The 17,024-nt window shown below is 35.8% G+C and overlaps 1 protein-coding gene across 4 annotated transcripts in view; it reads right to left on the reverse strand.

The window, feature by feature from the left end:
• Window positions 1-1,303: 1,303 nt before the first annotated feature.
• Window positions 1,304-17,024, reverse strand: part of Dlg5 (Discs large 5) — a 125,686-nt gene continuing 109,965 nt past the window's right edge. For all 4 annotated transcript variants that reach the window (XM_071586502.1, XM_071586499.1, XM_071586500.1 and 1 more), the window contains exons 32-33: window positions 13,288-13,510; window positions 1,304-9,634 (exon numbers count right to left, since the gene is read on the reverse strand). In XM_071586502.1, the coding sequence (XP_071442603.1) occupies window positions 9,504-9,634; window positions 13,288-13,510 (354 nt within the window). In that variant the 3' untranslated portion in view covers window positions 1,304-9,503. The remainder of the gene's footprint in view (window positions 9,635-13,287; window positions 13,511-17,024) is intronic.

Genomic DNA, 17,024 nt, shown 5'->3' on the forward strand with positions numbered 1-17,024 from the left:
GATCAAGGTTCAAATCAACAAATTACTTTATGAATGCAAAGCCCATTGTATTTCTAATATCTTATTATGATCGCACGAACAACAGCTTTCATGGAATAAAGTAACTCAATATTTTTTCCTCACTGAATGCCTGATAAAGTAGGTTTAGTTTAAAAATACTCCAAGTTATACATGGTTTGTATAAAGGGAATCAGGAAAAGTTTATGAAAAATATATTTATTTATGATATTTCTACAATTCCTAAGAATTTTTCAAAGTACATCTCTGGAGCACTGACGAACTTTTGCCAGCGGCTTTCCCACAACTCAAAGGATTCCAGGTCTTTATGGGTACACGTGCAAGCTTCTTTGAAAACACTTAAGGTCCCATGGTGGTGTCCTTTAAGGCAGGATTTCACTTTTGGGGATAGGAAATAGTCTGCTGGTTCGAAGTCGGGACTGTATGGGGGTTGGGGAGTGGTTATGATGCCATTGCAGGTCTTTGAAAGCAGACACTCGACCCTGCTCTTGGTTCTCCATCAAGACTTTTGGGATAAGTTTATTGTGGATCTTTCACATCACCAACTTTTCAGTGATAATGGTGTGTACTGCCATCTTATCAATGCCAATCTGATCCATGGTCATGCGCACACCAAACCGATGGCCTGAATTCAGCACTTCACCCATATGTCAGAAAAAATTGTTACTGATACTTTTTTACCAACCTTGTTAAGCATTGTGTTGAAGAATAATGAAAATTTAAACATTAAAAATACTGATCTTCACAGTTTTTCAAGTAATTCATGTTCATATCATTCCATTTATATTTTTAGCTCATTTTTTTCCCAAAAGAGCTTCACTATTCATTTGTTTCCAACTGAAAGGGAGGAGTTTTCTTTCTATCAATTTCCAGAACCGTTATTAAAATATGTCATAAAATAAAATGGGAAAAAATGATTGAAAACCTACTGGCGCATTTGAGCTGAACCAATTTTTTCTAAAAGAGTCGAACCTTAGCAAAAAATACTAAATATTTTTTTTGGGAAAAAAACTGGTTTTGTACAAATCAATATTCCTATTTAAACAACTACTCCATTATATGCCTTCTTCTTTTCTATTATTTTAACAGCACGGACAAACTTCTCAGACATCTCTTTTACTCCATAAGTAGTAAACTATCTTGTGTGCGTACAGAGAGAAAGATATGAACATTATGCAAAGCGGCAACTAAGTTAGCAAAAATTATTTCCTTAGTGTTCTATAATAGGTAGGAAAAATAAATTCTCAAAATAATAAACAACTACTGAATACTATGAAGTCTAAGAATGTATTCCTTTAATCGTATTAAGTACATATTTACATTAATATTTGTGCTCTTGGCCACATTCAACTATAGGACCATCACACATCCAAAATAAAACATAGAAGAGAATGAACTGATGGAGAATGTTAGTACCCTCGGATGGTTGGTGAGATCACATTGTATGAACATCAAATTTGTTCAGAAATAAAACAGAAATCATTTCTCCTACCTGCAATTCTAAGTCAAACAGTAAAATATGAAATTTATATTGAGCCATAAAAGGGACAAATGTTCAATCCACTTTAATAGTAGCAATAGTCACTACAAAAGTCATCAAGCATTGATACAGCAAAAAAAGACAGATTTGGTACAACCTTATAATTCCAATAAGTATTCCAGACAAGAACTGCTGGAGGGTGTTTAATCATTCATTTCTTACAGTAGAAGCCACAGATATCACAACACAAAGTACTGATTAAGGTAAACTCAATATCTGTAGCAGAGTAAGTTACCATTAACCTTTATAATTCATAATTATTGTAAGCATTCAACATTGTATTAGGCAGATTAAGAGCAACAATAAAGAACTATGGCAAAAATGGAATGTATTTACTAAGGAGGCTCATTTTTATGGGCTGCCGACTCAATTTCTTTAAGTCACCTATTAATATGGTACATATAGTAGGGCACTCATTCTTTCAACGAGTAATTTGTCTGAACACAGTAATGGTCTCGGTGAATAATTACCAAAGATAGTAACCCTTTACAAGAAGGTAATATAAGGTATGACTTCATAAATTTCTCATGCTAATAGTTTTGAAGTTCTCTTTGAACACAGATTGAACTTTTGTGAGATGTATAAATGCCTGTGAAAGATATACAGTTTCATCTTTTTTATTTACTAAAATGTGGTTACCATGATAGTTTTGGAGACATAGTAATGATTCATCTGTCATTATTTAACACCAAATAACTAAATTGACCAATTATAGCATCAGTAGCAACAGGCTCTTTAATCAATTGATTGATTACAGTAGACTCTTGATTAACCAGATGCCCCATAAAAACTTTATCTGGCAATACCATGAAAATAATTTTTAAACTGAAAGAGCAACTTCCACGAAATACAGTGCTAAGTTAATCAGACCTATACACTTCCACATACCCGATGTAATAAAGATGCATTTCTGTTACTTGTGCCATGCATAGAAACATTACATAGACTATGACCATTTTTGGTGTGTGCAGTCCCTGAAAAATTATGCACTGAAGCCAATCATACCATGCATTCTCATCCCTCCTGTAGATGACAGATATTCAATTTGGAAGGAACAGCATCCACTTTATGCATATCTCATACATAGTGCTACAATAATTTTGGAATGAAGTAGGTGGCCTTTGTAAGATAATGAGGAGAAACCACATGATATTGACAGTTTAATCCAAAGGTGAAGTTCTCAAGTTACTTTGAAATTCATCTACCCAGTATGTGATGTGTATTATAAAGCCATGCGTCACTTTGTAACTTCACTATTCAGAAATTCAAAATAACTTTCAGCATTTATTTGATGACATAACATGCTACGGTAAAATGAAAAATTAAAAAAGCTATTTCATCATAATGTAATAAAAAATTGCAAGTGATCATATATTTTTTATGGTATGACCCTTGGATATTTTTCAGACAAACCAACTATTACATAAATAAAAATGAACTATTTATTGAGCAGGTAATAACATTAAATGGTGAACATTGCTCTTCCAATATTTTCTGAATAGCAGCATCAGCACATAAATATGTCAATAGATCATTATACTATACCAGTTTCTACTCTTGAGGCTAAGGAGAGATTAGAACTAATATCCTCAATTTAGTTCACCCAAGGTCGATTGATGTGGGAGACCCAGCAATAGGCAGTACAAATAGGTTGAGCATTGGGGAGATGGAAGAGCAATTTTTCCCCTCACATCACTCCTTATGATAACACTATACACATGGTGGTAGTGAGATCTCACTCATACAAAGCAGAGAGGCAATTTTTTAATTTTTATTATCAATTTAGTAATCAACGCAAGTCATAAGGAATAATGGCAAATACAAAATATTTTAAATTTTCATACATTCATATACTGTAGCACCTTGCTTTACTATTGAAAGCTTCTAACTCTAGTACCTAATGTCATGCCATCTATTTCCAAGGCAAAAAACTATGTTGTCTCAAGGATCACTCTATAACATTCTGCCAAAGAATTAACAAATAAATATTGTCTTTTGGTTAAAAAACAATCTAAATTGATTCTGTAAGGGTTCTTAAGCCCTAACTGATGAGAAGAGTGGTCATGAAATTTCTAAATCAAAATTCATATCAGTGCACAGAAATTTTCAAGGAAAATGTCAATCATTTTATCAGAGGAATAATGACCACTCCTTTAGGACCATTCAGCTAATGACATGCTTTCCAGAAAACAAACTCTTGCGAAGTGAAGTATGCCTGTACATCACATTTTAGGCCCTTTCAATATAGATACATATAATCTCTTAAATGGATGGGGACATGAAAGTACAGTGGCTAGGGTGATGGGCTACTGACTGGAGGGCTGGGGGTTCAATTCGTGGGGATGTCTCTGGGCATCCTCAGCTTAACCCCAGCTGTATGATTTATCAAGCACCAGATCTTCCTGGGAAACCACAGGTGGCATTGGCGAAGGAACTAACCCCCGACCCATTTCATACGTGAATTTCACATGCCATCGGGCTTAGTGTTGAGTGAGCCGTACCTGCACCTATCAATTTGACTTTTTGGCTGACAACTGTAGTTTATCTATTAGATGGCTGGTAAGCAGTCAGAAAGGATCACTGAAATCCAATGTATTAAAAGATGATTGCACTCAAATACGAGACTTGACTTTTAGTTTGAAAACGTTTAAGCCAAAATGTATTAATCACTTACACGGATATGTAAAACAATTAAAGATTTTTCATGATGTAGGCCACACACACACACTATTGCTAGTAGTGAATTAATAGGTTTAATTTCTTTAACATTTTATGCATATTCACATCAGGCCTTTCGACTTGGCCTGATAGCCTTGGAAGGAACTTGCATTAAGATTACGAATGTATGTACAAGACAGTCTATTTAGCAGAATTTTACCATCCGGGATTTCATCTTCCCTTTCAGGTGAGTCTAGAGTCTACTGTAATTCAATTGAGGGAGGTCAATTTTTTCACAAGACTGAAACATCTTAAGAAGACTTTTAATTCACCTTATAATTACCCTAAATACCCAGTAACATTCTTTAGGTAACCATTCATTTGAAATTTGTTATAAATGATACATTCCCTTTCGGTTCATCTCCACCTTCAGGCACAATATATTATACAATTGACTCTTAACTTTGTATTTAGGAGGACATGCATACCTGCTTTTTGAGTAAAGAAAATTTCTATCCTGGAGTAACAAGGTCACTCAAAGGTATATTTATTCAGCTAAAGATTGACCACAATTTTATAAAATCTAAAGTAACAATTAATATAATTAACAAAATTTCCTCACCACTGACATTCTTTCCACTACTTATTAGAATAAATAAAGGAATAAGGAAAGTAACTAACTAATGAGCATTTAAAATTGAAAATGATAGCTTGATTTCATGCTAGTTCCCTAAAATGACCACTGAAATCCATGGAATTACATCGTGTATTTTAAAAACTTTGAATCCACAAAATATTTCAATCCGTGATTTATGAAAAAGTGTATATCAAAATAAACAGTTCACATGTTTTTTTATCTTCTACTAATAAAACACTATTCCCGAATTGGTTCAACAATCTGCATGTAATGGAGAAACCAAAAAATATGTAATATGTAATCATTCGCATGCTTGATATATGGAGACCTACAAGGCTTGCCAACAGGTTTACGTAAAATCACCTCAACAAAATATTGCTTCAGTTGTTTTTCATCTACAGCCTAAGGCTAAAAATCTCCAGCCATCAATTATAAAATGCTTACACTCTTATTGCATATTTGTTATTGCATATCATAACGCTAAATTATCTTCATCCAACTCTAAACCAAATAGCTTTTACACAACAATAAATATGTTTGGTAATATACAATAGCTTCACTTAGCATAAAAATCTCAGATAAACTTCAATTTAAGCCAATCTTTTCAATTTTTCTATATACCAACTAATGGAATAGCTATAATGAAAATTTTATTTAGAGGTCACACTTTTTAATCATTAAATATTGAATTTTTAAGTCAATATTTTATCCAATACACACAGTTCACATATTTGGAGGCAGCTTGGCTATCTAGCCTTACCGTGACTGTTATTCATTCAGACACACTGACAGCCTCTGGTTAACATGATTTTGCAAGAAATAAATTCAAATTCAATAACACATTGAGGAGAGCAATTATATCACAAGGAATTATTTCCAATAGAACAAAATTCATGAACTCATGAATCACATAACTATACACATCAATGCAGCTAAAACTGAAAGGCAGAATGAGCACGTCAGAGCTTATACTAGCTTGATCTATATACCTCATCTTTGCTGAAAAATATTAGTCTCAGGAGAAGCATTGGAAATATAGGGACGTGCTTTTTTAATCACGTCTCAGAATGAGCAACTTATCTTCAGAAGAGGAGACAGAAGTCATTGACTACAAGTTTGGAGCCTCAGCAAGCAGAAATGTTTCACAAAATAGCAGTTTTTTCCTAAAATAATGGCATGAAATAACCAGTTCTATTTGCACTTCATGGCATCTACTTGCCTTGACTGGATGAAATTACTAAAACTGTGAATCTGTGATAAAACATTTGCGATAATTTGACTTTCCTGGCATTGATCAACAATGTATATCTTAAGGTGGTGAATTAATTTCACGTCAAAAATGATTTTTGTCAGAGAAATGGGATGATTTGAAGTGATATCTGTGATAATTTAGACTCTTTCATTAAATAAACTGAAACAGGGAAAAAGGATTCCTGATAATTGATGATATCATGATTAATCATGACTATTAAGTAAATGAAAAACTCAACATTCTTGCATAGACCTGGGCTTCAAGGATGGAGCAATGGAAACCATGAGACCATAAGTAGATTAAGTAAATGCTTTTCACAGATTTGAACACTAATGGAAAACATATGCAAGCTATAACTGCACTCTAATTCACATATAGTGAATACTCATAGACAATAGCAAAGGAATGACCAATAACTTTGAGATGATGAGGATTTCCGTGTCGGAAGAAAAAGTTTACTCACTATGCATAATAATAGGTTACTTCATATTAATGTAAGAAAGTAGTAATTGTGAAAATCACAGCCTCTGTACCAGCCAGGACTCGGATTATAAGACTAGATAAACATTCAAATTTTGATAACGTCATGATGGAGTGTGCCCATATTCTCATGCCTATGACGAGAGTGGTGAATTGATTGGGCCACCCGTGCACTGGCCAAGAGTGCACAAGATGGCCAAGTGCATCGGGGACGATGACTCCCCATCAAGGCCTACACATAAACTGAGAGAATAAATCATGACAATGATTTCCACCATTAAAAGCAATTGTGCACAACAAGCACCCACTTTGCTCTGACATACTCTCAACCTATCCATTATGCTAGAGCGTGGACATCTAAGGTTCACCGAGAGCCAACATTGTATCGTACTGTCAACAGAACATAGAAATTGAATTACTTGACAATGCAAAATACAGGCCTAAAGGAGGAGGCTATGGCCAGATTAGCTGATGAGGCCATCACTCATTGGATTACCTTGGCTGGACAGGGAATAATGGTTGAAAAGTCTTTTAAGAAAATGGGCTCAAGTCCTTTTTTAATGTACCCCTTATTTATTCTCCAGTGCAACTATCATTTCACATAAGGAATGAGATAAAAAAGTAGCAACTCAAACACCATTGACAGACATTATTGCTCTCAGGCGAAGCAATTTAAAATTAGTTTATATCCGGGCCTTAATGATTAGTTAAATCTCCAATGCACTAAATCATTCACACATACCATTTATGCGCATCAACTATCCATTAATTTAAAAAAAAACTTAAAAGTCACGAGAGATATTACAATTTTAGAAAACAGACTGAATATTTGATTTTATATCCATTCTACGTATCGCAGGGAAAAATTAGAGCCCTTTCAGATTGCTCAAGCATCACCTCACCTCATCTTCAAAAGCACCTTCGGCCTTTGAAACGGTGGCAGAGGGGCATGAATTCTCAGGGACATAGCCACCGTGAATTTTAATCAATTAACGTATTATCAACACAGATACATTTAAGGTTGGACTTTATGGCTTCGGAAATTTAGATATGACTGTCAAGGTTGATCTGGAGGTTAAAGCAAAAAATATGATTTTTAAAGGTATACATGATCTCTTGCATTTACAAACAATTTAACCACATCTACCCAAACAAACAAGTAAAAAAATACCTCGTAAACAATTTTTAAGGCAGGATGCCTTCTGCTTAGGGTAAAAATATCACTGATAAACGTGCAAAAGTTAAGATACCTTTATATGCTTTTAATGTGTCACATTAATGTTCATGAATTCCTGTAACCCATGCTGTGCATGCAATTAAAATTCCTTTGGTGCATATATCAAATGTTTATTACAAAATGATCTTTTTTTTAGTCATGGCTCCATCATGTTAACCAGGAAAGACCTATGTACACTTAACAATGTGAGTTCATTTCCTAACGTTTTGATTTACATATTTTACAATGGTATTCTTCATACACACTATATACAAGATATACTTATCCATAAAGATATGGCTAAAAAAATAACAAACTGAAGAGCTGCCAGAACATAAACATGCATGAAACTAGAATGACAATAAATCATCAAGTTTCTATATTAAATAAAACCCAATTAACTATCAACATAAAATTAATGCGCATAAAATTTTAGTCTTTCTGACACCTAAAACAGAAACAATCTGGCCCAAAAATGCAAATAGCTCCAAAAATCAAAACAATTTGGTTCCAACATGGAAAAAAGGCACATTAAAAACAGAAACAACATAGTTCATGAAAATATTGCGGTGCACAGTGCTTTTAGCTGCTCACATTACAGAAACAATATCACTCATGAATCCAAAATCTAAGGTGCTCAGTGTTTTATAATTTCCAATATTCAAAACAGTAACAATAGAGCACAAATATGCAGTAAATTATATATTTAAAAAGCTATGCACACAAAAGAGCATTTATGATAATTTAAAAAGAGTCACTTCTCGGTCAGTAATATTCAATGCTACTAACATGATTCCCTATGTTCTAGGGCAACTCTTATCATCATCAGGCAATGCACATATCCAGGACAGTAGAAACAATTTTATAAATAGTAGGAAATAATGTTTACAGCAACATACTGTAATAAAGATTACAACAAATAGCAATTTTTTCAAAGAAATTATGACTGCAAAACCCAGAGGACATAGCTAAATGAAGAATATGCCAATAACAAACATTACAAACTCATCTTCTTGAAATTACTCATCATAAAACCAATATTTAAAAAACAATTGGACAAAGGTGACCAGACTACTTCTGGTGCACATGCACGGCATTTAACTGGTACACTCATGAAATTTCACTCCATGACATTTGAATATTTTCACCAATATAATACATACATACATGTGCATATATATGTATATGGCATAAATGTGTGTGTTGTGTGTGTCTATGAGTGAGTATATATGTGTGTTTGTGTGAATACATGTGTGTGTGTCTACCTTCAACATCAAGTTTGTGTTCATCGTCTACAAATGTTTTTATCCCTTTTCCCTACATCTCTATGAATACGTTTGGGCCATTTGGCAGTTTTTCATTTCAATATACATATACATACACACACTTACAAAGGAGAGAGTGTGAATGCGCAAAATGATTCAGACTCTAAAATTATGGAAGCCATTTTGTTTGACAAAGATATGGATTTGAATGATCTTAATGATTTGTTGTTTCAAGCACCACAAACAAATCCTCACAGCAGTTTACCGATACTGTGGGCAGGGGAGCTGGTGTACCATCCAATACAATCCCTGCAGGTAAAAAACCAACGGGATCACAATGAGCACCAATGCAGGGTTGATTGCGAAGAGAAGAGGGCCAGGGAGGGAGGCTGTCTTGCATTTGGAAAGGTGGGGCAACCTGGTAATGAGGCCCAGTGTCACATGGGGTTTCCTCCTAACCCTCCAGAGCTAGGACAAGGCACCCATAAGGTTTTATTTTGTTCCAGATCCACCGAACATTTTATCTGTGTACACATGTATACCACATTTGCACCTCCTGGGATTACAGCTGTGGAAAGAATAACATGAAGGCATTTAAGAGATCCAATATACATAAATACCAGAAAACTTTCAAATGAGACTGCCCTGAAGTTTTTCCCAACTTAATACTAATAATTTACCTGCCAATATTTTCACACGGATAACCAGATACTTCTGTTTAGAATTTACATTAATTGAATGCAGTTAAACAGAGTACCTCACTTTTAAACCCATTAATATAAGTACTTATATGAGTTTTCAAGCATATTGACAGTAGAAACCTCAATAGAAGGCTAACAGGATTGGAAAGACTGGCTCTGTATATTAGTGAATTTAGTATGTACAAGACGATGCAAAGGTACAGTGGAACCTCATAATATGAGCATCATCCATTCCCTTATCTTTTTCATAAAGCAAAACAATCATTTTACAAGAAAAGTTTTTGCAAATAAATTAATGTAAAATACGATAATGCATTCCATGCCAAAAAAATAAATTACGAGCATGGATTGTTCAAAGAAAATCATGCATATATTGTTTGGGATTGTGGATCATGTTCACCTCTTCTTCTATTGCAGAATGAAGAAACCGAAAATGTGAACTCAATTGGCAAAAGCGGAAAAGAATCAAAATAAATTGAAAATTACTTATGATATATCCCTAATTCCTTTTTACTAAAAATCTGTCCAGAGACATTTGTTTTTGCCAACTCTTCATAAATTGGTAAAACTATGACTCAGAATGATTGTTAAATATATTTATGGCTTGCATCACCAATGGCTTTTCAGGGCGATGCCTCGTATGCATGGTATGATGCAAAAGTTTCCCGTGACCTCCATATCTAATTTTGCTTGCCGTTTCAGACTGGACACTCCTTGAAGGCTCAAGAAGTTTCTGAATGGTAAACAAGCAGGGGTTTGATTTCCAATTTGCTGCTCGCATTGTGCCAAGCAGCAGCTTGAGATGGCCTTTCACTACCTTTTGGTCAGGCAATGCATTCTCTTCTACTGTTATGTGCAAAAATATAGGCTCGCTTTGACATCTTTTCCTGAAGAGACCCATCTCATCACAATTAAAAACATACTGTGGCAAGTAACATTCAGAGTCTATGAGCTTTTTGAAGTAACCACTGAAGTTCTACGCTGCCTTTGACTCAGTGCTTGCTGCTGCTTGACCAAGCCTCACAGTGCCATGAATGATGATTCTTCTCATTTACTTCTCACACCATGGACATTAACACTTTCTTTTATGGCTCTTAATGATCCCGACATCTTATTAACAAGGTCGGCAAAAATCACTCTCCTCTTCTCACAAATAATATTCTAATATTCTCGTAAATTATGTCACATTGCAAATGCTTTTCATTTATGCATTTGAGAAGCAATCTTTCCACGTTGTCGCGAATTTTCATTTTGTAGATACTCTTGTCACTCAATGTGAAGTATCTATCTCCTTAGTCTCACTCATGCTCTTGAAGAATAGGCCAATTGTTGATGTGCATACTAGATCATCCATACTTACACCTTGTTCCTGATTTTCAATGATTTTAATTTTCATTTCTACTGCTATTTTTTTTCTCTTATGCCTTTCTTTAAAGGATTTTTCTATGGGGTAAATTTTAAAACTATACATTATTAAACTCTGCACAAAAAAATCACTAATAGAATGTTTGAACAAGTTTGGAAAAATGTATAATCATTAGAGACAGCTAAGACGCTAGGGGAAGGAGTGCTTGCGACAAACTACAGTAGCAGGCCTGCAATTAATCTGGGAATCACCCTCTCCTTGTCACTTGCCATGCAAAAAGTCGCTCGTTAAGCGAGTGGTATTCAGGACCAATACTTTGGCTTGTTATGCAAATTACTCCCTGTGTGAGGTGCTTGCTAAGCAAGCTTCCACTCTATAAGTTCTGAAAATGTTTTTATTTGATAGGTATCATTAAAAATGTGTTTAACTTCAACTTCTGATCCCAAAATTGTTTCTCTATTTTCCACATCATTTTAATGGAGTCCCTCTCAAATCTGAGTTGAAACTTCATAGCTGTAGAAGCTAGACTTCTGAGGCCGGAGATGAAAGCCTTTGAAAACAGGCCAAGCTAACAGAGTGGAGCTTATAATCACTTGACCAAATACAGAGAGGATATCAAGTGCTGTTTAAGTTCTATATAGATCCAAACTATTGCCAACGCTCTTCTGAAACTCCTGATGTATCCTAACACCACGGATTGAGTGTGGATTGGCATGTATGAGTGTGAGGTTTCAAAATAAACTCATCTGCCAAGCTATTTTTGGGGCCCTTGAAAGCAAAGGAACTTTGTAGAAGAGGGCAATATCAATTTCCGTACAAGAAGAATCCTGATCTTTATTTGATGCTTACTTTCGTTAGTTAAATAAATCATATTTGATTTATTTACATACAAACTAAGGGAATTTAGATTACACCATTCATGCTTAAGAATAGAGGCATTAGTCAACCTTCAAATTAGGTTGCCAATGGAAGTAGCAGACACCAAAACGTTACTATCATTGGCATACAGCACCTGAAGAGTACCAGTTACAGAATTTAAGAAATTTGGGAGAAGGCATGACATTTTCACTGATTTTTCCCTTTTAAGGAATAAACAGTTCCATGCTTTCCTTGGAGTTCCCTCACATAAAGTCAAAATGATTTGTGGGTTATCCACACACTATTCACATGTCATTTTGCTTTTGAAGGCATGCACTTACACCAATGTGAAGACTATCTTAATTTAATGGCCCGTGGTTAAAACTAAAATGCTTAACCTTTGCTGCAAAGAGTATGGCTCATTGCTTATCTGATACACAGAGTGGAGGGTCCAAATGGAGTGTGACCCAGCATGAGACCTCTGATTCTGTTTCAAGCAAGTGACAATGTTATGCAGAGACACAAATCACCCAAAAGAATGATCTGGTATTTTCCCGGCGAATAATGTTTTCCAAGATTATTCGGGTCTCCCACCGGGTCCACGTTCGTAGGTTTGCCGACGTTTCGATGGCCGAGTCGTCCATCGTCTTCAGGGCATGTCGTTACTCAGGTATTTGGCCGCCTTATATAGTTTGGTCAGGAGGTCAGGTCACGTCTGATTGGTCGGACGCTTTCCGCCTCTTGTTTTCCTTGATGTTCCTCAAAATGGGTTTCCACGCGTTACTGAGGGAGTATCCGCTGTCTCGGTTAATGCGTTAGTAACGCATTAACCGAGAGCAATGCGTTAACGCGGTTAATGCCTCAGTAACGCGTGGAAACCCATTTTGAGGAACATCAAGGAAAACAAGAGGCGGAAAGCGTCCGACCAATCAGACGTGACCTGACCTCCTGACCAAACTATATAAGGCGGCCAAATACCTGAGTAACGACATGCCCTGAAGACGATGGACGACTCGGCCATCGAAACGTCGGCAAACCTACGAATGTGGACCCGGTGGGAGACCCGAATAATCTTGGAAAATCACCCAAAAGCCTTATTTTTTGTAGCCAAAACATAAGCCTTCCTTTAAACTAAATACCCATTTTTATGCACTTTGTTCTCTCCATTTATCATAACTATGATAAACAGGTCAGTTTTTTTCCCCAGAGTGAATCAGTTTAAACCATGCATTAGTGGCAGTATTGGAAAGAGCCGATTCATTCAGGTCAGTCTTAGCTTTAAATAAGCATGCATACCTGATATAAGGTGCTTATACTCAGTTTCTAGCTTGAGTGAATGTTCATACATTTCCTTCGCTGCTTTGGCAGACACCTTTTCAGTCGGGAAGCAGCGAGTGTCCTTGACCTCTCTAATTTGCTTGGTGGATTTAAACTTCACCAGCAGGACAATCGGATAGATGCGATGCCTGTGGAGGCGCTCCACAGAGCTCACACTGACATCCAAAACACAGTGGCTATTCTGTGAGAGGAAACAAAAGAGAAATTCAGAGGACTGAGGGCAATTGGCACACCTCAGTGGAAATTCAAACAGGGAGCATCGCCCGTTTAAAGGCGGGCAAGTGGAAATCATCCTTGCGCAAGCAGACACAAATATCTCACACATCATGCATGCAGATATGAAGCTGCTATCATTAATTTCTATTCTACTCTCGCTTTTGTTTTTCGGTCGCAAAGAAAGTTAAGTAAACACTCAATTTGTTATAGAAGAAAATTATAATGACATTCTAGGGTACATGGTTCTCTCTTTGGGATTCAAGTGATGAGAGCCATGGCACAAGAGGAAGATAAAAGCATAGCGATCATGACATGGGGAGACATGGAAGGCATGAAGCAACAAAAAAGCAATCATTGGCAAGAACTCCATAAAAAGCATTTAATTGCACTACCTGATACTGTAAATAATTGCTATAATTAATAAATCATTTTCCATAAGTAATACACAACCTGTGAGCAATTATATGGACACATATTTTCCACTCTCTAACCACGCCCATTTTTGATTTCCCAGTGTACATGGTTTTCAATAGCTGGATTAGATGTTTCATAGCAGCTCTAACAGCAGCATAAGTACACCTATAATTAGGCTAAAAGTCTAATAAACCAATGACAGATAAAAAATTGGGATTTTAAATGTTCTGATGGCTGATAAACTTTGATTGGAGTCCTGAAGCAGGACTGCACTACAGCCTCCTTCCGAATGAAACCCCTGCTGCATAGTCTGCCACCAAAAGGTGTTGTATGAAGAGAATTAAAGCAACAATTGGATATAATGATGTTTCCAGATTTACATTTCAGATGCTCAGATTTACATTTCAACATAAAATAGTTTGTTAACAAGAATGATTGTTTTCTCTTGATGTCTCTCTCACTAATTTTTGCTCATCCCAGGTCACCAGATGATGGTGTCTAAAAAGTAAGTCTAAATGGTCGCTGTCTTGACACACACAGTAGGTCATTACGCCTCAAGCTGCAGTGGTTGAAAGGTCACGCTGCATGTCATTTGTTTACTATAGCCAGTCGAAATGAACAATATAATTAAAATTCCTGCCAAAATCCATTGGGAAATTAAGAAATCTGTCGGGACCAAACATGATGAGTGGCAAGAGTTGTGCATCAGTGCTGTCATTTGCTTAAGAGTGTACATAAATGTCCATGATGATGACACAAGTGGTCACCCATCTGCGGTGAACAATTAACTGGTCTAGAAAATGACGAAAAGTTTTCAAAAACCAAAATTTTACAATTTCAGAAATCGTTCCACAGATTTCTACGACTGTTACTTGGAAACACAACTGAAAAGTCAGGCTACTACATGTTTTTTGCTTGTCTCAAAAAGGAACTTCAAGATGCCATCATAGGTTGGATATGACATCAGGTTGCAGCATTTTATGCCATAGGAATTTGAAAACTAGTTCAGATATAGGGCAAATGTAAATCTGTTTGACGAAAATGTATAAAATACTAGATATATGTAAATTTGAGATGAAGATAATAAATCTTGTTTCTATTCCAATTAATTTTTTATAGCACGACGAACATTACTTTCTGGACAGCCCTTGTATTAAGTGGTACTGGCAAAACTATGTAGGTACAAAGTGAAAACAGAGAATTATTAAGGCATTGCACTATTAGATTACATTCTCCATCTATAGCAAGATGTTGTGCATACAGTGCACCTGTATTCCCTAGCCAATTATGGGACGTAATTAGTACGGATACAAATATCAATGGCAAAAAAAATAGTTGAAAAATATTATCACAATATGCACGCTATGAAAATTATGCATATTGCCCAAAGTATGTGATAATCACTATCAATAATTTCCCAGTTGATATTCATATAACTGAGAGAATTTTGCAGTGCCAAAATTATTCATTTTGAATGGGGTGTAAACCTGGATCCCTTAATTTCAAGATGAGTGTTTTGGCAAGTTAAGCTCCTCGGGCATCCACTTCTTCTTTGTATTGCCAAGAGCTCTAAAAGAACAAGAAAATCTGAGGAATTACTACGCATAGATTGTTAAGAAGTAATCATATCGGTGTACAGTACTACTGTCTATAAGATTCAAGCTATTGCTTAAGCATACACATGGAAAGAAACTTGAACGTAGACAACTGCTGAGATGTGCACAAATACAAGAATTTCCCAGCACAAAAATGACCCTGAAGGTGACTCACAGACAAGCAGTTGGCTCTGCCAAGATAATGTTGCAGCATTTCCTAAAGTTTCTCCATTATTGTCAAAAGTAAAAAACATTGGCATTAACATATTGGTAATTCAACAGAACATCACGTGCCTTTAAAGTCCTTAAATTATGGATCAATCTGTTTCTTAAGTGACCATATTCCAAATTCACAGTTTAAGAGGGCACCGTGATATCTGAGCTGGCCAATGGAATTGGCTGGAAACTGAGGCATCCCAGTTTGAACACCAGAGAAGTACAATGACTTCAACCGTGAAAGTTATGCATCAGTGCGCATACCAACATGTGACTCCACTCAAGTATTATCTGAAATGGTTTTTACCACAGTTCCTTTGAACCTATATCCGTGACACAAAATGCATGCCCAAAGGGAAGGCAATATTACCCTGAAAAAAAGGTGTTCACTTAAAAAGGAGAGAGATATTCCTGGGTTTTTCCCAATTTTTTGTTAGTTTCTCGGAGGAATACCATGCAACAAAGGAATGTAATTTCATATTTCCAAAATATCGAAGAGAGGTTAAGCAATACAGGTGAGCAATTCTTTCATCATGTGGTTGATGACTGAGTAATGGAGATCTGAATCTGAATGTGACAAGAATCTTTTTTTGTTACTCTAGATACTCCACTGCATCTGGGAAGAATTTGCGGCTTACTTCACTCGAAATAGGAAATCAGGACAAAAATAAACCTAAGGTTTTCTTAGATCTTGCAAAAGGTGAACAGAGACTACAATGATGATCAAAAGCGTCAAATGATTTTAGTTTTTAATTTAGTTATTTAGTAATTAATGAATTGTATTTTTCTTTTGGCATGCCTACACCATTTCCAACATTTCCTCCTTTCCCATCACAAGACTTGCAAACATTCAGTAGCCAACCCTCAAAAATTCACAATGTACTGAAATGCACGGAATCGTAACAACATAGAGATGGCTGGCTAACCATGGAAGAGGTCAACATGAGCAGACAAAGAGTGGCGAAATGATGAAACAGCGACATAAATGAGGGACATTTTATTTAATAAAGCACCCTAAACATGTATCAATTTCTTCACCGACATTTGTTCAATTTAATCGCCTCCTATCAAAAATCCTTGGACCAAGAAAATGTGAAAATATAAATGATGACATGTAGTGGAGCTGTAGTACATTTTAACCCACGCAATGCTGAGAAAAATAATTTTATGATGCAACTGTTTAAAAATTCAAAACTTCAGAAACATAGTGCTATCATCTTAAAAGGCCCGAGAGATTATTAATTTCTATTAAAG

The sequence above is a fragment of the Hetaerina americana genome, unplaced genomic scaffold, assembly GCF_022747635.1.
Source record: "Hetaerina americana unplaced genomic scaffold, ioHetAmer1.1.p SCAF_23, whole genome shotgun sequence".
NCBI classification, from domain to species: domain Eukaryota; kingdom Metazoa; phylum Arthropoda; class Insecta; order Odonata; family Calopterygidae; genus Hetaerina; species Hetaerina americana.